This window comes from Monopterus albus, unplaced genomic scaffold (assembly GCF_001952655.1).
Source record: "Monopterus albus unplaced genomic scaffold, M_albus_1.0 scaffold4.1, whole genome shotgun sequence".
Taxonomy (NCBI): domain Eukaryota; kingdom Metazoa; phylum Chordata; class Actinopteri; order Synbranchiformes; family Synbranchidae; genus Monopterus; species Monopterus albus.
Genome location: NW_018127884.1, coordinates 5,883,345 through 5,907,778, shown reverse-complemented (window position 1 = coordinate 5,907,778; position 24,434 = coordinate 5,883,345). Strand labels below are relative to the sequence as shown.

At 38.5% G+C, this 24,434-nt stretch overlaps 1 protein-coding gene and 1 long non-coding RNA gene across 2 annotated transcripts in view; both read right to left on the bottom strand.

Moving 5' to 3' along the window:
- Nucleotides 1-944: 944 nt before the first annotated feature.
- cpne7 (copine VII) overlaps nucleotides 945-24,434 on the bottom strand; it is a 33,596-nt gene continuing 10,106 nt past the window's right edge. Inside the window, exons 7-17 of the mRNA XM_020609816.1 lie at nucleotides 19,273-19,356; nucleotides 19,087-19,176; nucleotides 18,846-18,944; nucleotides 18,573-18,659; nucleotides 18,089-18,148; nucleotides 15,603-15,736; nucleotides 10,530-10,584; nucleotides 7,657-7,708; nucleotides 6,982-7,115; nucleotides 5,988-6,224; nucleotides 945-5,387 (exon numbers count right to left, since the gene is read on the bottom strand). Coding sequence (XP_020465472.1) covers nucleotides 5,235-5,387; nucleotides 5,988-6,224; nucleotides 6,982-7,115; nucleotides 7,657-7,708; nucleotides 10,530-10,584; nucleotides 15,603-15,736; nucleotides 18,089-18,148; nucleotides 18,573-18,659; nucleotides 18,846-18,944; nucleotides 19,087-19,176; nucleotides 19,273-19,356 — 1,185 coding nt within the window. The 3' untranslated portion in view covers nucleotides 945-5,234. The remainder of the gene's footprint in view (nucleotides 5,388-5,987; nucleotides 6,225-6,981; nucleotides 7,116-7,656; nucleotides 7,709-10,529; nucleotides 10,585-15,602; nucleotides 15,737-18,088; nucleotides 18,149-18,572; nucleotides 18,660-18,845; nucleotides 18,945-19,086; nucleotides 19,177-19,272; nucleotides 19,357-24,434) is intronic.
- On the bottom strand, nucleotides 16,302-17,117 carry LOC109965638 (uncharacterized). The gene is made up of 2 exons (XR_002275670.1): nucleotides 17,071-17,117; nucleotides 16,302-16,900 (listed from the first exon to the last, which is right to left on the bottom strand). It is a non-coding gene; the product is annotated as an uncharacterized LOC109965638 (long non-coding RNA).

The following is a 24,434-nucleotide window of genomic DNA, read 5'->3' as shown; positions in this document are numbered from 1 at the left end:
CCCATTCTCCATCTCGTATTAGTCATTTCCTCATTACAGGCAGGCATTAGGTAACTAGCCGCTGAGAATAAATCCAATGAGTCCTGTGTCCTTCCTGTTTTTACAACGCCTCCAGCTAGACCTCCCACCCATGTCGGTGTTAGGGAAATCCAGCTGAGTTTAAAGATACTAAAGGTAATCTGATAACCTGGAGGCAATGAGCTGATTCCACTAAACAACAGCAACTTGTCCCAGGGTGCAAGCCTGTTGTTAATTTTATTGTCAGTGAATGTTAAGTGGTGGTGAGTATTCTTTAATTGTTGCTATAAATCAGTAAGGCAGGCACAAAAATGGTTATAGGAGAGAGAATGAGAGAGCGAGAGGAACTGCCTGTACTAAACACAGAGTTCACCTGAGGCTTGCAGCCCCACTAGACATTCATTGGCCATGCGTAAGATAGCAGACATCTAAATCTGACGCTTCTCTTTTCATAATAATGTGCGGATGGCTTCCTCCGTGAGCCCATCACCACATCCTGCATCTTTGTCCCTGAATCTGACAAAAATGAAGGTCTATGTCTCCCCACAAGTAGGTGTCACCATGGAAACAACTGTTATTCAGTGCTCTCAACAATAGCCACTAAATGAAAGGAGCTGTCTGGTGGAATTAAAGAGTAGGCTCAGACCCTCTTTCTATGCAATAAGTACTCACAGCATTAGCAGCCAAACCACAAAGGGCAATTCTGTACATGATAGCATAAGTTACATTTCATCAAGCACATCAGTTACTTCATATATATTAGTCTGTCTTGTCCAGCGGTGTGCAGTGAGAAAATTGGTCTGGAAGTAACTAGTGTAGATGACAAAAAATGGATGATGCATTTTTTGGGAAAATAATTTCAAAACTTACTTCAATATGATAACAAATTACAGAGCCAGTTTCAGTTAAATGATAAGATTTATTCACCTAACTGCAAGACAGAGAGCATCAACTACAAGAACAAAGGTTTGTGCAAATGCAGGCTTGCATATTAGCATATCATATAATCCAAAGGAATGACTGCACAGCATAGCTTAACAATAAATGTAAGCATGCAATAAATCCCCTTCTTCTTTTTGAAGAAATCAAACTAATCAGTGATGCATGGGTTGCTTCTCACCCACATGATCTGCAGTTATACCAGTTGCATATTAGGGTTATGGGCTGTAAACCTTGCCTTGATTAAAAGTGGACAGATGAAAAAGAGAACACGAGTGCAGGTTGGAAATTTCAAATATGTCAGTGTAGTTTAAAACCTGTGACTTGTTAATTTTGTCTGACAATGGTGCATGTCTAGATAAGGGGATATCAGCGGCTCACTGGATCCTTCCCAGCATTTTTTAATCCAAAGTGCAAGATGGCCACATAGTCTTCAGTGTTTCATTGTATTGTTGTTTGCACCACTGTGGCACAAATGATGGGTTACTGTTAAGACAAAAACATAGTATTTAAAATGACACCACATGGCTGCGCACTTGGATTCAGCTAATCTAGCTCTGACACACATACACACGATATTCTTGGAATATTTTAGTTTTTCATACGCAACTGAAAAAGTTCATTATTAAAAAATAATTTTCAAAAAGGTCTGAAGAGGAATTTGTTTGGAACAAATCTTGTGAGGAATAGCCACTGGAAAACACCTATGCATCACTGTTTAACATGTATTACCATAAGACATCTAATACATTTTGTAATTCAGGTAACCCCCGAAAAGCATGAAACATTGCATGGCTCACTGTATTGGTGTTTAAACTGAAAAAAAAACCATTTATTCTGTATGACTTATTTGATAATAAAACCAATTTAAAAATGTACATGTTTTGAGGTCAGTCATCTATCAATTGTAAAATCACATCTCAGAAAACATGCTAAGAGTACTGTGGAATGAACCATTTGAGCTGGTGCAGCTCATAACCTGAGGCAACGTAGCAATAAGGTGATACAGGTAACAGGGGACAAAGGGCAAATTGCCATATAAGGCACAAATCACACTGAAGCGCCAATCTCGGTTAGGTATGTGTGTTAGTTTGCCCTCAGAGGACAGAAAAATTAATTAACATCTATAGTCCCTGCCTTGTTTAGTCAGAATAAGTAGGTTTATGAGAAAGCAACAAACTGCTTTCATACATACAAGCTTTCAAAACTTACTTTTTTCGAGCTGCTAATTATCTAATGACGGTAACTTTTTGGTCAAACTTTTTGTGCTGTAAATGTTTTAAGAAGTGGAATCCTTAGAATGACACATTGCACTTTGTACAAGTGAAGAATATGTGTTATAAAAATTCTGTTATTAGACATGATTTTTACTATTTAATGTGTTTTAAACTTTCAGAACAGAGCCATGTGAGAAACTGGCTGTGTATAGGCCTGAAGGACGTTTTCCATCTTTCATGTGAAACTCTCTTAACTGTGATATACAGACTGTTCCAGACGAAGTGAGACACAACCGTCAACTGTAGGATAAGCATGTGTCCCAGTATGATTAGTCTCTAAGTCATGTTATCAGGGTGCGCCTGTTTACTATATATCATGTTGTATGAACCTACCTCACTCAGACAACTCTGTATGCTCATGCTGACTTGTCTCCTTGCTGCAACTAAAGAATACTGCTATAACCCTCCCAGTGACTTCATTGCTCTGTTTGAAAATTCTTTTGACAATCTGGAATGTATAAAAATAAAAAGACTGTACTGAGATGTGTTAATATAAACAAAGAATTAATCATACAGGAAAGATGGTTTCTCATAAAAAAGCTATACTGACAAATGCTTTTTATCCAGCAGAGGATTTCCTAAATTTTGCATTTATTTCTCCCCTGTTGCAAATTACTCACACAGAGCTAAGCTTCACTTGTGAGACCAAAGTGACTTGGATTTCATCCAATTATAAATCAGTATAGTTCCAAATCTAGGCCTGCTGAATCAATAGGCCTCATCCTGTGATCCACTGTGATTCTCAGTATTTATGATCTTCAAAGTAGCTGTGTTTAGGTGCATTCATAAGAAGTCGAACTACGGTATATCTGGGGAAAGATAGTGTAGCTCTAGGTGGCAAATTAATATAGATTAATATTTGTAGCTTGAGGGTGGATGTGTGTGTGGAAACTAAATATTCTTCCTACAGCGGCAGTGACGGCTTAGTTTCTGGCCAAGCAAATTAGTCACCAGTCAGTCATTCAGTGCAAATACACCATTTAAGATAAATGCAAAAACACTAAGCAGATATAGAAAGTATAGTCATTACTAGAACAAACAGCAAATAAAGAACTATTCACCCAAACCATACAATATTAGTGTTTATACCCTATGATGAACAGTAAGACTTGAAAACAGTGGAGCATTTTTGTTGCTGTTGCTCTTCAGTCAACCCTCTGGTGTGTACAAACATTTTTTTGAGCTTTAGTCATTGAATGTTCTGCTTTTAGGGGATACTGTGCTTTCTTTGGACCCAACAAGTTTGTACTTCTGTGGAATATTAGTTTACATATGTACTGTAATCAAAAAGGGAGGGAAAGTCAAGAAAATGATACATGCAGTTAATTTGTTAAGCTTTGAAAGAGACTATGGGATTCATATTTATTTTTAAAAAACTGTGAATTTTTTGCTCTTTATGATGAAGGAAAAGCTGTTTAGTCACTTACTTCTGAGGTGAAATCATCTGTCCTTTGGAAATATTTGCAAGCTTCATTTTGTTTTGGGGTGGTGAAGGTTCCTCATTCACAGTTAAGGAGGATGCCTTTTGAAAACTGAAAACTTTAGGTCTATTTAGTGTGTTTACTTTTAGGTCCTAGTATACAGATGGGTATTTACAATGAAAAACAGCATCTCCAACAGCAAATAGCTTTTGCTGCTTTAAAGAGTCAGTTTCAGTGAGATATTCTTGATCTTTATCTGTAGCATTACCATGTTTCTTTTTCTGGTTTGTTACAGGCTACACTGTGATGACAATCTGATGCTGTTCTGCCAAGGTAAATGAAAGTGAAGATTTTGAATATGATGAATATTGTAAAGCTTGATAAAACAGCAGAAAATTAAAGGCAGCCTAGGCAGTAAACAGCGGTGATCTATTGAGCAGCTGGACATAAACAGAAAAGATTCACAGAACAATTTGTTCTTGAGATGCCACCATGTACTGATGAGCAAACCTTGAATAAAAACTCTATGAGAAGAAATGTTTTAGTAGTCACTCAGGAAACTTGGTAATAATATTTTTTGAGATTATTAATATAGTGATAAACTGCAAATGTAACTGCTATAACATATCCCACAGTTGGCATTATGAACACTATGGCGTGTTTTTAAAAAGAAGCAGAAATAAATTTACAGCAGGAACATGACGAATGTTCCCTGCAGCACAGTTGACTTAGGGATGACAACAGTAATGAACAGCAGAGGGAAACAACCTGAAATGAAGCATGATTTTCATAATTGACACCAATTTCTCTTAACAAAAGACTAAAACTGGGGTGCAAACATTCTTCTCTGGGAAAAAAAAAATGTTAGTTTGGCTTTGTTTACAGCTAATCTCAGAAAAGGCAGCCCTTAGCAACCTTTTGTGACTGCACAGCAACCCAAACACATCCAGTTCAATCTGCAAACTCATGACCTGACTGTATCCTTTGTCTTGCTGTGACTTGTTAGCTCCCTGCTGTAACTGTGAAAGCATACAAAAAGCTTGAGCTATAGCAAATATCACAGCTTGGTGAAGTTTGTGCCACTTGCATTTTTACACATGGACAAGGTGGAGGCACATCAGAACTAAACAAAAATATTTCCATTGCTGCTGTTTCCTCGGCTGGTATTTAAGACGGCCTAATTATTCAGGAATGAGCTAATTATTGTTATTTGTAGCCAATTATTTTACAAAGAGTAGAATGATTTGGCAGTGCCTACCTGCTAAGTGCCAAACACACACAGTATAGCAAAATTGTTCAGGACTAATGATGCTGAATCAGCTGGATGGTCAATTTGCACAGCCGGGGAGAAGTGATGGCTCCACAATGAGCAGAGAAATATAGCCCACTGTCTCCATTGTACTGTCCTTGTGAGAACACTCTGCTATTAGCAAAAAATGAAACAAATGATTAACAACACATTTAGAAAGATTTTCTCCTCAGTTCTTTTCCACAGTAGTGAGGCATGTGTCCTCTCTCCCTCTAAGTTTGCCAGACTGTTGCTGTGGTCAAAGCTCGATCCCCGGAACAGGGCAGACGTTTATTCTGTTGGGGTGGTGGCGACTGGGCTGAGGATGGGCATGGGTGAGTCCCTCACTGGACATATTGGGGAGATGGCCTTATGGCTGAAGTACTCCACTACTTGTTTGGGCACCTCTGCCAGAACACATTTGGCCAGGGCTGCAGGTGAAGCCTTCAACAGAGACAGAGAACAGCTGGGGCTGTCAAAACAACTGTTAAATATTGTTTTAATCTGAGATACAGAACATTTTCTAGTGACATTATTAGGGTCTGTTTGTTTGTTTTCTGTGATCAGGGGACTAGGGAAAGTGTTAGGGCTGCTTTTCAGATAAAATAAAGTGCTAATGTCAGATTGTGTATTAAATAATATGTTTTGTTCATGACTTTAGTCTTGCAGTTTTGGCATTGCAGTAGTTCAGTGTTTTAATGTTTAACTGGTGTGTATGTGTGGGGAATAAAAATACGATTGTTTAAACATATTCAGAAAGACATTTAGTCCAAACCAGGATACATATGTCATATACAGCTGCACACCAGAAGTGGCAGCCATTGTAGTTGCTACATTAAAAATACATTTTTAGGGTCTATGATGCCCATCTCTAGAATTACTAAAGCTAGCAAAATTGGTCTGTTTAGTCTTTTAAATAACCAACGGGCATTATATAAAAATGATATAATGTTCATCAGTATTACTAGCACAACAATAGTCAGAGGAAGTGGGGCTAAAGAAAAAGCTAAAATTCAACGAGTAAAGTTGAAGTTGCGAACTGACCGTTTTGAAGTCTCTGAAGGGCACAAATTGCACAATGTCCCGGAGGACCGGCTCTCCCTTTGGTGACCGTAGGACTCCATCATCTCCATCCAAAATCTGCATGTCTGTGAAGTCTGCATTGCCCACACCAACAATGATTATGGAAAGAGGCTGGTAGGAGGCTCGCACAATGGCTTCACGCGTGTCTGCCATGTCAGTCACTACACCATCGGTGAGGATGAGCAAGATGTGGTATCGCTGGAAGACGATAAGAGCTTTCAGTGTGAATTAATCCATGTTAATGCTGACCCATTTTAATATCACTGTGTCGTTATAAGCAAGGATGCCCCTCATTATGTGCTACAGTTTGAACTAGAACAGAAAACTAAAGACAGTGTGGCTACCTTATAAACTACAGCAGAAACATGTGCATATGTAAAATTAACCATGTGTTTGTGGTACATTATAATATGAATAGTGCAGTGCAATAATGTTAACATGGAACAATAGACTGTAATTTGGATTTTTTTTCATGTGTGGTGGCTAGTTTTTGGTACCCTGATATTGACGAGTAAATAACATGAAGATTATTGGAATTACAGTAGTGTAATATTTTAGAACACACTGTTCATTCAGCTGGTGGGTAAAGATTCATGTTTTTACTACCAAGGTGACATTAAGAACATATTAGGAGCACAGTACCATATCTTGATTAGTCACTTCTCTTAAATCACATCTTAAAAGCCAGGAGCTATAGTGCTGTCATTTCTAACACAAATTTTAGATAATGAATATGTCCAAAAAAATAAACCATCAGTACAGCACAGTAAATCTTCACTCTATTATTTAAAGTACAGTAATTAATTTTATAATGAGCCTCCTCTTTTGTGGAGTAGGGCATCATTACTATAAACAGGGAACTATTCTTCTCATTTGAGGAAATCAGTGGGTGGCACACCAACAAAGCCTGAATTACATCCATATATTTGTAACAGAGTAAAAAAGGCCCACTCACAGAAGCATCTTTAATGTTGCCGTCACCTGCTACCAGCTTGGCTATCCTGTTAATGATGGGAGAGACATTGGTTGGGCCATACAGTTGGATCTTAGGAAGGCAGTTCTGGTATGCCTCAACCACTCCTTGGATCGCTGATCAAAGAGCACAGAGCAAAATGAAGGAAACATCAATTCAGTGCTCTACATTTGTCAATAAACAAGAAACTCTAAACTAAAAGGTACAGTCAGCTGAATCATTCACTGTGGTCTAGCTAAAATTTCTAAGTGGCCTGAATGTGTCTTCTGCCTCGCTCATGCTACAGAAGCTCCTGTGAGAGAAGCAAAGTTTTATAGCTCAGTATATTCACATGTATTTTCACAAATAGCTATGAAATCCACAAAAACACTTGAAAATGGTTATGATGGAGTCAATCATATGAATGAAACCAGAGAAAGCACACAGAAATGCTCACAAAAGTTGGTACAGGGCAGGTAGTTTTCTTCTTTACAGTTAGATGTTAAGGCTCTATCATGTATTAATTTATCTGAATTATACTAACATTTGTGAGGTGGAACCTGCTAACCAGCAGTGAGATTTTAGCAGCTGTGTTGTCAGATTACAAAAGTTAATTTCAGTATCATCAGCATAGACATGCACTTCTCAGGAGAAACGGATGTTCAGGGCATTTCTTACCTTCACATTCATCATCCTTAGGGTTGAAATTAATGGCAAAATCATGAGACACCTGTGGATAGAGAAAGAGAAAACTGTCACACTGCTAAGTCGGAGGCCTTGGGAGCAAACTTAAACTAGGAAACAGTTAGTTTTCCTACAAGAAAATCTGACAGTCAACAGTACAAAAGTGACACCCAACATATCAAATTATACTGGGAGCCAGTTTACCACCAGTCAGTTTGATTAGTAAGAAGGAAGTAGTTAAGTTTTAATATTACAATACAAATAAGATGCTGTATATGCACTTCTGGAGTAATAGCCTAATTTTCACTTTGAGTTGATTTACGGTGACCACAACAAAATTTAAAGGTTGCATGATAAAGTAAGATGAGATGTACATTATGTGCATCAGTAGAGACCTAATGTCTGATATATTGGTTCAGCACAATTAGTTTTGCATATAAATTAATACTGTGATAGACTGGATGTGTAATTTTCTGAATCATGACTAATGAGCATATAGGATATAATATATGCTTAATACTGTATACTGGGTCTGAAAAGAGATTGCAATCCCTGTTCCTTTACCTGACATCCACATATCATATCAACTTTGTTCATCTTAAAGCTGTATAACTAGCAAAAATTAAAAACCCTTCTCTCTCACAAGAAATAGTTTTATCCACAAGCACCAACTGTCTCCTGTCCACCTGGCCACTTTTTTAAAAAGTCATTTTAGTTAGTAATATGATTCTGATGTGATTAATGTGATGCCTTTAATGTGTGTAACCTGAACTCAGTAACCGTACTGATACAGTAGAAAATAACACGAACCACCATTTGGTTTTGGCATTGGATCACTGCAAGAGGGGGGAGCAGAGAACCTCTTTTGTATCTCACCATAGTAGACATTTTAAAATGATATCACACAAAAACAGGGACACTTAAGCATTTATAATGTTATTACTTACACCTGTACTTTTCCTGCTACTGTACAACAAGTCTTATGTTCCAGTTTAGCCTGTTTGCCAAAGTAGATCAGGAGTAAAAAAGATATACACATTTACGGACAACCAATTCACTGGAGAGTTTTGGCAAATGTTGTCCATCATTATCAGGACATTGATGAGAAATTAAATGGTTTGGACATCTGATTGATCAGGGAAAATCCTGCAAATGCTGACATACCTACTGTGTGTGTTACTCTCTCTCTCTCTCTCTCTCTCATTTTCTATACCGCTTAGTCCCGAACGGGGTCGCGGGGGGGCTGGAGCCAAACCCAGCCAGCATCGGGCAAAAGGCGGGGTACACCCTGAACAGGTCGCTGGTTCATTGCAGGGCCAACATGCAGACGAACAACCACACACATGCTTGAGGCCAGTGTGTCTGCTGCATGTGATGTGATGCTGATGTTTTACTATGGTTGCCAAATGAATTTACAGAAGCTTGGGAGCAATGAACTGGACTGTTCTAAACAGGCAAACACACCTGGGTTTGTTTAACTACACCAGCCCAGTTAAGTTACTTGTAAAGTCTTAATAAATATTCCTTAATAAATATTAGCATTGACTGGTGTGAGTTTTGCCTGGAATATCTACGGTTATAAAGAAATATTTAAAACCTGAAACTAATTTTCAAGGCTTTAAATTTACAAAACACAGTGGGCCATTATTTATTGTGATGAAAAGTGAGGCTCCCCATTAATTCCCACAACCTACTATCTGATGCATCCTTGGCTGGCAAATTAACATCTTGAGTCTGTTTCTATTTATATTTGCTTTCTAATCACTACTAGTATGCATAATACATAATTAACAATAACAAGTGTACAACAACAGATACTGAGAAAGAGCCCAGGTCCATCATATACGCACACAGGTGTAGCCTGTGTGTTCATATATGGAGTTCACCAAACACAGTGGTGAACAGCACACGGTAGAATAAATCTGATCATTCAAGGCAGTCACTGTCATGGCAGATTCAGAAATTAATAGTTTGTATTTAATAAATAGTTAATCTTTGCATCAAGAAAAAATAATTATTAGTTTATCACACTGGAACATAGCACTTTACAGTCTAACATTAAACATGGGTCACTATGTTGTGTGTCACATAATCAAACAGCATAGCGATTCAACTGTGTGTGTGTGCCTTTGTATTACTTACATTATGGGGACTGGAACCTGTTAATACACTCACATTGTGGGGGCTCAGCCATCCTTGTGGGGACCAGAGGCTGGTTTTTGAATTTTAGGGTAGCAACATAGTTTAAGGTTAGGGTGAGGTTAAGTGTTAGGGTCAGGGTTAGGGCTAAGCAAGTAGTGGTTATGGTTAAGGTTAGGATAAGTCTACAGGAAATTAATGTAAGTTAATGTAAAGTCCCCACAAGGAATGAAAACACAACATGTGAGTGTGTGTGCGTGTGTGTGTGCATGCCCACTCATCACATGTCAGATGTTTCCTTTTGGCTCTGCTCAGAATCACTGAAGGCTTTGGTTCTCAAAGTTTGATTTACTTAAACAAATGCTCTCACAGTCACAAATTCTTATGTAAATTAAGAATCGACACCACAAGGCTCTTATTTAATTGGAAGATATAATTTTTTAAGAGAAGTTGATATTTTAAGACAAGGGGCTGGTGATTAAAAAGAAACTCGCTAATTAGTTTTCGATGTGAAATTCTGACAAAATGAAAAACTGTGTCATAAAATACACCCTAAATTATGGAAATCAGCTGCTTAACATAAAGTCCGCAGACAGTGGGAAATACTACAGCACAGGAATATATGCAAAATATCACCTTTATGAAAGAAAGATCAATGTAACAGAACAAAGAGAAGTTAAGGATGGACAAATAACATGGAGTGCACAGATAAGAACAGTTATACTCACCTCATAATTTGGAGGGATTCTGGCACCAAATCCCAAAGCAGAAAATCTTTTGTCACTGCAATAGTAAGCAAATTAATCAGTCATATGTCATGGTTACTGTGGTTTTATCTGAGGTACTATAGCTTTGATAGTAATCTGAAAAATATTGATGCTTATCCATCTGTTCACATTTCCAGGGGCAAACCCCCTGCTTGTTTGCATTTCATAAATGTTAAAAGCTTGAATTACAGTTTGAAATCTGAAGATTGCATGTGCACCTGTTCAACAACTATCTCACAGGCTTTATTCTCTCCATTTTTCATTGCACCAGAACAGCTGATATTATGGTAAGATGCTGGATTGTGTTCTTGTTGTTGTGAAAGGCAAATATATCAATATATATCAGTATAAAGAACAAGACAAAGGGTTTGTCTGAAAATACCTCAAGAGAAGTGCACTCTTTTTACCCTCTGCTATTTTATTTGTTCCTCAGAATTCTGAGAATGAAATGCATCCACCATATAGTGCCCTTGAAAATTCACACAATGCAACAAAAAAGAGTAGTGTCCTTGGTATATGCACTACCTTCTGCTATAAGTAACACAATGTGTCGCATTTTATAGACCCATTACAGCAAGTCCTCCAACCTGAACAATATATATTGCTTGTCCCTAAATACAACCCATAAGACACTTTGGGTGACACACACTTACTGGACCTTTCTCTTCCTCTTTTGCTTGTATCATAATTACTAAAGTTGCTACAGGTTGCCTATAACACACTATGGTAAATAGACATACTGTACTTGCATAGCGCTTTTCTATGCACTGAAAGTACTTTCATCCATTTGCACACACAAACACACACGCAACTGCTAATACAAAGGCACACACACACACACACAGGTGATGTCACCGGGAGCAAATCAGGGTTCAGTGTCTTGCCCAGGGACACTTCAACATGTGGACTGGAGAAGCTGGGGATTGAACCGTCATCCCTGCTGTTAGGGGAAGACTCACTCCTGAGCTACTGTTGGCTGTTAGTAGAAGAAGCTTTATTTTATTGTCATTGTAACATTGTGTAACAAAGTTTTTAGGCCAAGGGGCCCCGGGCCGCTGCGTGCATATGCGCCGCCATCACGGGTAACTTGGGGGCTTCAGTGTCTTGCCCAAGGACACTTTGACATGTGGACTGCGGGTACCGAGAGTTGAACCTTCAACCTTCCGGTTGGGAGACGACTGCTTTACCCACCGCACCACTGTCACTGCTCACATAAAAACACAAGGACTCTCTCTTTTTTTTTTTTTTACAGGACGACAGTTGTATCCGTTAACCCATTCAGGTACTGACAATGATACTCAAGTGTCACATATGCAATTGTACTGCTAAATATAGCCTAAACTAAATGAGTAGATGAGAGATTGCTCTTAAAGGAAGCTGAAGGGTGTTCGACTCTTGCCATTGTAATCAAGTGATAATGATCCAACAGCAGCAACCCAATGTAAAATGGATAGAATTATGTTAATTTGCCTTTTAGGAGAAAATTTTTTTAGAACACTACAATCATTACAATGAATAGAGAAAGCATTAAAGTAAACTCAGACCTGAGCCTGTAGTTCACATTTTTACAGCTAATGGAAACAAAATTTGCACATTTGAGGGATACAAAGGCAATGTTGTTGTGTAGGTACACTGGACAGTGAAGCTCAAAATGAAAATGCACTACAAAAGGCAATTTACTGTTTCAAATACAGCAGGGATTAATGCTAAACTTAATGGCTGTGGAATATTCATACATCACTCTTCTGATAGTTTTCTTAGTATTTTATTTCCCTTGCAAGTCACCTTTTTTCCCCCTGGAGTACTCCTTTAATGCCATTTTGTATACTAAATACAGAGACAACAGCTAATACTATGTTTATTGTAATACAATAAAGTTTGTGCAATCTAAGATAAGCAGCTGAGCTGTCACAGCTTGTTTTCAGACTCACATCAGTGATTGTTTGCTTACAGACAGCTTTCTCCAGTGGCTGTCTCCCTTATCAAAGCACATTTACTGTATTTCATGCTTTCATGACAGACAAAACAAATTGTCCAGCTCAGTGCAATCACAAAAAAAATCTCCTGCACAACAGAATCTTAGTTTATGGCACAAACAGCTAGAATTATGTGTTTAATTAATTTATTCTGGACATGGTGTGGGTGCATGAAGGGCTATACAGGAAAATTTACACTATTAATGAGTGTTGATTTGAGAAGTGTTTGTCCGCCCATAGAGCTAATGGCTTTGAGGCAGCTACTTTTCAGAGGTTTCAGAAGTGTTTAATTAACTTCAATAGGTATAGACTTATAAAAACATTGGCATAATGATGGGCTTCACTCTCTCAGAGTGAGCAATAACCTCTTAACTGCACGCTCTTGACAGAAGCAACTTTCATTTGGCGTATTATTAGTAGCTCTACTATAATAATTAGTAGTAATTGCTGATATTGCAGCACTGTTATTACACTAACATTAAAACATACAAGTTTGATTTATTATTATTACTAAAGGATTCACTGTGGCTGTAAATGGTAACAGCAATAGTCCATAGGCATTGGAAATTTGGAGCTCAGTAACACTGAATATGATACATGGGCCATTTTGAGTGCATATCAGTTGCCATCATTATTCTATATTCAAGGACAAAAAGATAAACATGTGAATGAGTCCAACCTTTATTCTCTGTAATGTAACCTCTCCACGTGCCCTGGCTAATGTGCTGACTGTATCCACATATAAACACACTCCAGTGACAATATTCTGAACAAATTAATAGATTTTAGTGTCCAATGGGTGATAAAAAGATGTCTCTGCTCTAAACTCACCTTCAACATTAACATGTGTTCCACTCACTTTCATCCACTAAATACAGGCTTTACTCCCACTGTTTAGATTTTTCAAATAACCTGAGGCACTTTGTATGGATCCAAAATAACAGGAAAAAACTAATGGTGTTTTTGGTTTTATACCGGTCTCAGAAACTTCACTGATTGTATAAAAAAAAAACTTTTAACATGTTTATCCAATTTTAGATTTATTGTATTTTTGTTATTGTTAACAAGGCAAACATTCACTACTCATTACCCCAACCTCTCTACTCTTTGTCCCTTAAGCTATCTTAGATTTATTTCTATGTGCATTTTACAAAAGTCTGAAAAGATCATCAAAACTCTGGAGGTGTAGACATAACACCTTCAGCGCAAACAAGGGAAGAGAAAGAACTACTGACAAGTCACTTCCATCCTATGCAATTTGCTGTGAGGTGCATGGTGGCCCTTTGTTTTCTCTCTGTCAGCATATGTGAGGAGCCACAGGGCAATGCGCCTGGTATAATAGCCCTCAAAGCAAGGTAAGCGAACCTCTGCCCACAAAGACCAAAACTAGTCATTCCAGCTCTATAATGCACTCCTCTGCAAGGTCTCTACAATCCCACATCACCTAGATTCACTAAAAGCTAAAAGGTTTGCTTGCCCACATTTTTCACCTCAATAACAATTCAAACTTAAGAGGAAAGGCCTGCCTACACTTGCAATCACTGTTTGCCATGAGGCATGTTTACGTTTGACACTCTTATGTATCAATGCAAGCACATAAATGACAAAGTTACATGGATGGGCTACTTATTCTCAGGCAGGTCTTCTTGTGTCTCCAATGCTATTTCTTGGATGCTCTAAATAGCCTGACAGCATCTATCCATCCATTATCTAGACCGCTTATCCCGCAAAACCGCTTAGATTGGGTTTGGTTTATTGGGTTATTTGCTAAAATACAAATCAATAAGTGTGAGATGTGATGTGTGTAGAATTATTTTCTGTTTCACTATAATGGGTTTGAAATAAATGAATTAATACATTTGTTAGAAATATCTGCCACATGACGTTTAGGCAAAAATTCAAAAAGGAAGATCTCTTTCCTCACATTGTGCTTATTCCACAGTGGGTTGATGCAGGCTGTTTATTTTGGATCAATTTTTCTCCGTCATCTGCTTTCTCACACTGTCAAATCTCCCTCCAACTTAGTTAATTTGTCTCACCAACAGGCCTGTGTTTCTTGAGTCAATCAGTCACTGGCTGCTGCTCTTTCCCCTTACAACACCATAACCTCCATGCTGTCCAGGGTCACAGTCTAAGGCCTCATCCATCTACCTGTCAAATGCTCTGCACCACCACTAGATTCTAGACTCTGGGTGACCCATCCTATCTCCTGTCATCATGTGGGTTCATGCGGACCTACACCTAATGAAGATGCTTCACATCACAAGAGTATAATTGGCAAAATCTGTGTGTGGCACAGCTCCAAAAATTGTTAGTCACTTCTTGGCTTGACCTCTCCTTATTGAAATAGCTGTTAGTAAGCAAAGATATGTCAGCACAGGATTTAAATATATGATTGCCATTGACGGTTACAAAGTAATTTTTATGATAGACTGTTAAAAGCTGGAAATTAATGGATACTTTAAAGAATGGCTAGTTAATAAGGAACCATAAAAGAGTGTGTCTGTCTGTGTCCTTGACTGCTGCTACAAAGAGCCAGCTTCAGCACCAAATTAGCTTCATGAATAAGTAATGCCAGTAGAAGCCAAATTTACTTGCTCTAATTTTGGAACATAGAAACAGTTTATCATGCATTACTTAACAACAGATTAAAATGGATTTGCCAAACTGAACATGATGCGGACAAAAGGACTTGTGCAGCAAGTAACCGAATGCTTTTTGATGACGTGAGAAAGTGGAGAAAATTAAAAATGCAAATCATTTTAGTGAAAAAACAAATTGGAGCTGGCAGTCAACTGTTATGTTCCATCAGCTCTGTAATAACCTGGTGAGCAAAAATATAATAACCCACAGTATTCTGTGCCATACTGCTCAGTGCTTCATGTTTTCCATTACAGCCCTTTAGCTGTGGTTCAGATGGAGTGGCTCGTTTCAGTGTGAGCGATCCCACTGAAATGGCATGTAGGGAGCACTCTGCAGCTCTGTTTCACAACAGGAGATACTAACAACCCCTGTAGGCACCAAAGAGCCTTTACAAAGAAACAAAGGAGTGACAAACCTATCATAGTCTTGACAGATCTCCCCCACTGCTATCAGCGCCTTCAGGTACTCGTTGGGCTGGTAAGGGTTAATGTAGTGCAAGGAGCAGCTGTTCCTGGGGTCTCCATTGGAGGCGGTGAAGTCAATGGCAACCTAGTAGAAAGGATTACAAAGTGAGCAGCATGAACAATATGACAGATTCAATTAGCTTTTTTAACTAAACTTTTTGCAAAGCCTTTTACTTGGCTGTCTAACATATTACAAACCATTCTGTGTAAGCGAGCCTGAAGAATACCTAATGGCAGTATAAATTATCTGATCAGAAGTAAGAGCTTGTACTTTTTTACACCCACATAGATTGAAGCAGCTACAGCTCCCATACACTGTAGATCTAAGCAGCCTGCTATTCCAACAAGAAGGAATTGAATCTACCAGAGTTGTTTTAATGATTAATATTTATTGTTTCAGTTATCCAGCCAGTGAGCAAGAAGTAGCACAACAGAGGGCAAATCAAAAAAGAGTGGAAGAAGGTCTAAATCAGGGGTGCCCAAACTTTTCCCCTCGGAGGGCCAAAATGAAAAAGCATTGCTGGGCTGAGGGCCAGGTGGGCAACGGCGGCGGGGGGGCGGGGGGTTTTCCAGGTGCACTTTCTGATTGAAATGTGTTTATTATAAAGGTATTTAACATTTCACTCTTTGTACAAAGAACAGGAAGCAAATACAAAGCAAATGAATCTTTATTTAGCCACAAATTATGTCCATATGCATGTCCATATTAACAGCAAACAGCAGCAGTTTGACACTATTAGTGAGACACATGAAGCTGGTCTTTGGCTTTGACCAGCCTCTCAATGTCAGGCTGAAGCTGACTAACTGAGAGGGTGAGAACATCCTGCAGTTGTAGACCAGTCAGCGTGCCTTTGAGCCTGGTTTTGTTAAGGTTCATTACACTGAAAGTCTGTTCACAAATGTAGGTGCTGCCAAACAGAGATAACATCACCTGTGCATGCTTCCTAATGTTTGGGTACCGTTCTGGTGAGACGTGTGTAGAAGTCCTTCAGCTTCAGTGACATGAATTTATTCCTCAGCTCTGAATCGCACTGAAACTCAATCAGCTCCATCTGAATGTGATCAGGGACACAGTCCACACTTGTGCTGAAGGGTTGGGAAAACAGCTCCATGTCACCTGAATTCTTCCTGAAGTCCTGAAAGCGCATTTCAAACTCCAGGTCTAGGTTGCTGACAAGTGTTGCATATTCAGACAGTTTCTGTTGTACCAGGTTTACCTCTCTCAGACTGGGGAAGTGAGCCAGGTTTCCTGAAAAGAAGTAAAAAGTAATTAATAATTATCAATGCAATAAAAATTGCAATTTTCACTCACTAGTAATGTCATATTCCACATATCATACAACTGACAGTTCTGTTCCTCCGCATCACATGATCACATTACCATTAAAATGATGTATTTTGTGCAAGGCATTAACTCACCTGCTGACAGATGTCGACACAGTAGCTGCAGTTTTCTCTGAAAGGCCGTTATGTGGTCAAACATCTCCTCAGCCACCTGACCTCTTGATGGTAAAGGAGATCTTGATACTGTGCATCAATCTCTTCTAAAAGGCTTCTGAACTGGCGGTGTGAGAGTGCCTTGGAGCGAATACAGTTTATTATTTTAATGACATCACATACCACATCTCCCAGGCCAATTGATTTCGCACACAGCTGTTCTGTTCACTCCTGGCAATTAGAGCTGAAATCTACACAGCAACAACACTTACTGTATGCTATATGTAAAGTCTGTTTCAGCTTATTGCTCCATTTGATGTTTGTCTCCATGGGCCCCAGTAAACATTGCACCCTAGTTTGTCAATCTGGATGATCAGAGTTTCGTTCTGTCACTTGTCTTTTGTAAATGGGGTCTGTAGTGGACACTAAACAGTATCTCTGTGAACCATCCACATGATCACATTAGGGGGTCATTCAAGAGGGTCACATTTCCTCATTTCCTGGGACACACACACACACACACAAGCCACAGTGAGACAATTGTGAAGCTCTTGCTAATACATTAAACACTGTAAATAAACTAAAGTGAGTGAGTTAAAGTCACTCAACATTAGCAATTTGCATTCATGCCATTTGCACCTCCACTGGTGAGGGTCTCATGCCATGACATGTTGTGGAAACGGCAATGTGTGTTGTCTTTTATTTGAAGCAAAACTAGTTCATTTCAATGAAACTGCCACAACTATTAAATCCATCAAGCAGCCTACAATAAAGACAGTGTGGAGCAGAACCAAAGCACCCTCAAGAGATGTTTCAAGGATAAAATGGTCTTTAAATATCATCATTTAACAATTAGAAAATGCAAAAAACCTCACATGTGCCAGCAAGAAGTCATACCAAATAAAAGGAATTTGACAGTGTGAATTCATATGGCTAGGGTCAGTGCACTTAAAAGCTCAATGAGAGTGAAGCGTCACTAAACACAAACTGCTCAATTTACCGTAAAGTGAATCTGGCATCCTCCCATGATGTAATCTAAGAAGGAGTACACTCTGTGGAGCTGCGAGGAAAAACAGAGTATTTCTTAAAAGCAAAACCTCAGAAGGGGTGACTGAGTGGGAGAGTGAATGCTTAGTCCAGCTAAGATGTTTGAAAAATATGGTCCTTGAAGTGGAATTTACTCAGCAAATTTGTTGACTGTAAAATGGTTGTGATACATCTAGTCAAAACAGAAACTAAAAATGCCCTTGGTATAAATGATCAGTAAAGTTTCTCATTATATATACACAGTGACAGAAGCCCAGCAAGATTGTACAAGACATACTATACATGCAAAAAAGAATTTATTGCTAAAATATTCACATTCCTGAAATTGAAAAGAACTGCTCCATACAACAAAAAGCTCCTGAATTTGTTTTATTCATGTATTCCTTCATTGTTCTGATAAAGATGAAATATATGTATTTTTTGCAGCAGGCGCTTACCTTAAGGTCACTGAGGATGACGACTCCTGAATTTTTATAGTTTCTCTTCTTCTGTTTGTATTTAGGATTAACACAATCCCACATCACCTTAAACAAAGCAAGTGGGAGACAGAGAACATGAGTGGCAACTTAAGGCATTTTTCATTTTTCACTTAAGGCAACATTGTTGGCAAATCTTAAGCACCAAGACATTTGTTTCATCTGTGATAGGGCTCAGTAGAGTAAACTGCAATGCACATTAGAGTGTGTTGTGTTCAGCCTCTATTCACTGACCTGATTTCCACTGGAAATTTTCTGCATTTCCCTGAATGTGGCATAGAACTCGCCAATGAAGTCATGCTTCCCCCTGGAGTCATAATCCCAGACTAGGCACTGTGGTACACGCAAACAACACTGTTTAGTGCTTTCTGTCAATATAGCCATGGTTTCTGACTCCAGCTAAATTAAACTGGTTGTACAGATTCTTAATACTGCGGTTTTTGATGGTGCGAATGGTTCTCTAATGACCCCTTACCTTGAGCTTCCGGTCCTCGTCACAACTGCACAGGGATATGAGAGATACTTTGAAAGGCTCCCACACAGGGTTCAGGTTGTTTTTAATTACCTGTTAAGAGTAGGACCATATTACATATGAAGCAAAGTGTTAAAAAATGCATTAACAGCTGTTGATGAAACTGAAGAAGGAATATCGTGGCTTTACCTCAGTTCTGTGAACAAGCTGTTCGGTTTCATCATCATTTATTCGATATATTTCCAAAAATGGGTCTGACTTGCTGAAGAGATCCTGGAGAAACAGAGAAAACAGAATATCAATGCTACAAACCCACTGGGTCTTTTAATTAGAGGCCCCCGAAATAACCGGTTCATAGGTAAGATTTTGTTTTATTTAACTAGTATTCCCACTGCAGTTAGAAATTTCTTTTCCAAGGAAGCCCTGAGCAAGACAACAGCATCATAAGATCCAGACAAAAATACACATACAGTGGTGTGAAAAAGTATTTGCCCCCTTACTGATTTCTTATCTTTTTGCATGTTTGTCACACTGTAATGTTTCAGATCATCAAACAAATTTAAATATTAGTCAACGATAACACAAGTAAACACATCATGCAGTTTTTAAATGAAGGTTTTTATTATTAAGGGAAAACAAAATCCAAAACTACATAGCCCTGTGTGAAGAAATGTTCGCCCCCCTGTCAAAACATAACTTAACTCTGGTTTATTGCACCTGAGTTCAATTTCTCTAGCCACACCCAGGCCTGATTACTGCCACACCTGTTCGCAATCAAGAAATCACTTAAATAGGACCTGCCTGACAAAGTGAAGTAGACCAAAAGATCCTCAAAAGCTAGACATCATGCCAAGATCCAAAGAAATTCAAAACCAAATGAGAAAGAGAATAATAGAGCTCTATCAGTTTGGAAAAGGTTATAAAGCCATTTCTAAAGCTTTGGGACTGCAGCGAACCACAGTGAGAGCCATTATCCACAAATGGCGAAAACATGGAACAGTGGAGAACCTTCCCAGGAGTGGCCAGCCGACCAAAATTACCCCAAGAGCGCAGCGACAACTCATCCAAGAGGTCACAAAAGACCCCACAACAACATCCAAAGAACTGCAGGCCTCACTTGCCTCAGTTAAGCTGAGTGTTCATGACTCCACCATAAGAAAGAGACTGGGCAAAAATGGTTGTTTGACGATCTGAAACATTACAGTGTGACAAACATGCAAAAAGATAAGAAATCAGTAAGGGGGCAAACACTTTTTCACACCACTGTATACAACATTAAAACAATAAACCAGTAACAATGCCAATAATAAATACAAGCAGACAATATTTCATTTACCATTTAATTTATTATAGTCTTAAATTCTGTCAGTGATTTATTATGTTAACTTCCCTCTACAACCTGAAATGTGGAAGCTTTCTTTCCAGACACTGGGGACAGAGGGTAGATTGGTGTCTTGTGATCTTATGCCTGGAAAATTAGCTCCTTGAAATATGTTTGCAAAGATATGGGCACAGTTGATCTAAATTAGCTTAAAATATACCAATGATGCAAACAGTGCATAGAGTAAGATGACTGGCCAACTCTGAAGTACAGAACAGAGTGATGGCTCTACTCCTTCTGGATTCTTCTAGAGACTATCATTTCCCCATCCAGCCTCAACGTGCCCCAGATTTTCCCTCAGTGATCTCTAGTGGTCTCTGAATTCTTGCATTGGCTGTTTCCTCAAGAAATGTTACATCTTGTGTGTAAAATAAAACCCTAATTCCAGTCTAACTTTTTTTACAAGGCTTTCAACATGTTGCTTAAATGAAAGACAGTCATCAGGCCACACAGCAAGATATTTATGGCATGTAACAACATCCAGTTTTCTTCCCTTGACATGCCACAATATCAATAGTGACCGATGTTTTTTTCTTAAAATAGAAAATTACATTATATTGGTTTTGTTGCCATTTAGTACTAACTTCAGTTCAAAGAGTTGAGACTGTAAATGCAGACTGAGGTTTGTGCCTCAGTGAGTGAGGGTGCAAAACTGTTATCAGCATTGCAGTGAGTATGTGTTCCATCTTAATCCACATCTATTTTATTTATATAAAGTGAGAATAAAAGTGGTCCAAGCACAGAGCCTTGAGGTACTCTGTTAACAGTAGGCCAATTTCAACTGAACACACTGACTTTTACACATTGAGTTGTTCCAGACAAATAATCAGAATTAAAATGCTGACTTAAGTATTTATTCAGGTAACATTGCTGTAGGTCATATTTCTTCCTACAACTATGGCAAATCAAATGCAGAAAGGTATGTATTTTCTAGAGTGTTTTTGTTTGTTTGTTTTAGCTGTATTTATTCAGGAAGTGTAATTGAAATTAATATCTACTTAAGACAAAAATTACATACATACAACATCACACTGAGGGTTTGATTTACAATGTTTTTCCTGAAGCAAATGAAGCAGATAATGTTGTCAATATTTAACATGGGGCTGTAACAATCTTCACACAAGAAAAAAATAGCAGAAAAGCATTCACAACTAAACAGGTCGATTTCTGGGTTATTTTAATACGTACCTCAGGGATGTTCAGATTATTTGTATGAGAGAAAATGGAAACTTATACAAGTGGCTGTTGACACTGATTTATCATTGCTTGATTGCAGAGGCAGAAATAATTGCCTCTGTGATTAACCATCATGAAGAAGCAGGCATACATTTTACAGCACAGCGTGGTGGCTCTTTTGGAGGCGGGATCATTAAATAAAGGAAAAAAAGAGGGAGTATGTAACTTTTTGTTTAGGGGAGAATTTGAGAATATTTTGCAAGCTTCCAGCTCATACCAGCTAATTACTTTTTTCCATAGTCACCAACTTCTTGAACCATTAGCCTCATTGACCTGCTATTTTCTCTCATACAGCCTTCCTCCCAGTTCTAAACCATCTTTATGAGTTTCTTCAACCAACATTTGAAGCTCACGAGCAGAGACTTTGCGCTCCATTACCTCCCATGTGTAAAATGCATCTAAAATTGGGTTGAATTGTTATTAATGTCCTGCATCCAAATTAATAGTGGCTGTGCCCATTTATATCATCAGTTTAGTAAATATTGAGCTACACTAAAAATGTGTTAAGATGTCACATCCTTTACACTTATTTGCGGTAGCTTTAAATCATCCCCTGAGTCTCAAGTGAGAGCAAAGCAACAATTTAGGTCAGTTGACTCTTCAGAGTGGAAAACAAAGGATAACTGTCTGCGTTTGTGTCGCTGTGGCAGTCAGGGAGGTGGGGGGGCAAGAGGGTTTTATGTACACCAAATGTGACAGCTTATGCTGCATTTCCCACTGCATTAGCCCAATACATCTCCTGAGGGGCAGAAGCAAAAAGGAGCTGTAACATCCTCCCTTTGTTGTCATGGCAACTACTAGCCAGTGGTATCGGTAGCATGGACCGATCTGACACACATGTCAAAAATTAATCACAAGCTAACAACAACAGCAATGTTAATCATTACCAGCCGATGATATCTCATGATTAATCCTGCTGTTCTCCAGCATCCGTACTGTGATCCTCAGTATTTACAACAGGTTCACATTATACAGGTGTCAAATAGCTAATTAGAAAGGGTTTGCTGCTTCAGTCATCATCTGGTTGTCCATGCTAAATGCATTGTTACGTGGACATTTTACAATCATAATAATATTAAACAGGTCTGTAGTATCTGAGGAGCTTAGTTAATTTGTCTCACCTGATTACATCTACCTGTACCTCTTATATAGTTTCATAAATGTACCCGTTAATTCTGAACTATATGTTTATACTTAAATTTTATACAGCAAAAGTTAGATTCCAAGCTATTTTTTCATTTGGCTTCTAATTATTACTTTTTCCAAAAAGGCTGGATGTGCTGGCTAAGAGGTCCTACATCAAGCACCAAAGGTTTCCAGTGTAAAAGACACCAATGACACACTCCAAGTGTGCAGTGGGTAGTCACCAAAAAACAAACAAATGTCTAACACTGGCTTCTACTATGAATTGGTTACTACGGTGAAACAGAGGTTTGGTGTGGGAATGACATTTTTTGTAAACACCAGACTGCCCACTGAACACAGAGACCAAACTGAATACCAGTCATCAACCAACTACCCAAACACTATACACTATACACTATATGTCAGCATAGTGTTTACAGTTACTGTCGCCATCCTCAAGCAGACAAAAAGAAATTCACTGCTGCTTTATCAATTCATTTCTGCACTTCTCATATCCCATCCCAGTCTCACAGAGCTGTACTTTGTTTTGCCAGAAATGTAAATTCCCTCCCTGCATTAGTGATAAAAAAACACTGCTCACACCCATGTTTATTTGACATCAAATGTTTGCACAGATGATACCAAACCCACCCAGAATCCACCACCAACACCATAACCAAACCCTGGGCTATTGTAGTCTGTTCTGTTATATTTGCAACTATCCACCTAAAGATTGGTTATTTTTTCTAACCAGAATGAAACTGTAAACAAGATCAGTGTCTTCTACATCAGTATTTTTAGATATTTGGCACCAAGAATCAGCACTTAAAGGGTTTTATTCCAAGAAATCACATTAAATAAGGTGTTGTAGGTTTTATTCAGTGATACCGTGAACACTTTTGTGTCTCAGAGGCATATGATGACACATCATTGCTTCACAGTGGTGTGCCACAGCTGTAACATCCAAACTGTAGCAATGATTTAATTGAGTATGCAGAAATCTCAGAGGCAATCATTCGGTTGAACAAAGAAAGTGTGTGGATTCTTCAGTATTGTGGGAGAAGTTAAAATTTTCCAGACTAGATATAAGCAAATATCACATACCAAGGTTAGATCCAATCTAATAGAAAAGATTTATTTTTTATTATTTTTTTAAATCATGGCCATCATGTTAGTGCCAAGTTCAATTTTGCTCTCAGAGTAGCTGTAAATTTCAAAGTCTACCTTCAAATATAAGTGTACATCCAGTAGAAAATTTGAATTTTACCTTCCAATTCCACTGGGATTTAAGAGCAACCAATGAGACTTACATCCTAAGGTTTGCTCTTGAGAACGTGGTGCGACTTCAGATCATCAGAGTCATAATTGGATGTAAGCCCCTGCTGTCTTTTTGATTGAAATGTGCCTTTAGCAAAGTTCCACAGTGTGAGAGCAGGAACAGCTAAGTTCATGTGATATCCAGCCTTTCAGTGGAACCCTATGAATTCTATAAATACAATTCACAGGTGATATTATGTGCTGTTGTGAGACTAGTACGGTATGTTCTCAGATTACCATTGTACTTTTACATGTTAGAACATTGTTACTACAAAGAGGTGACATCAAGTGT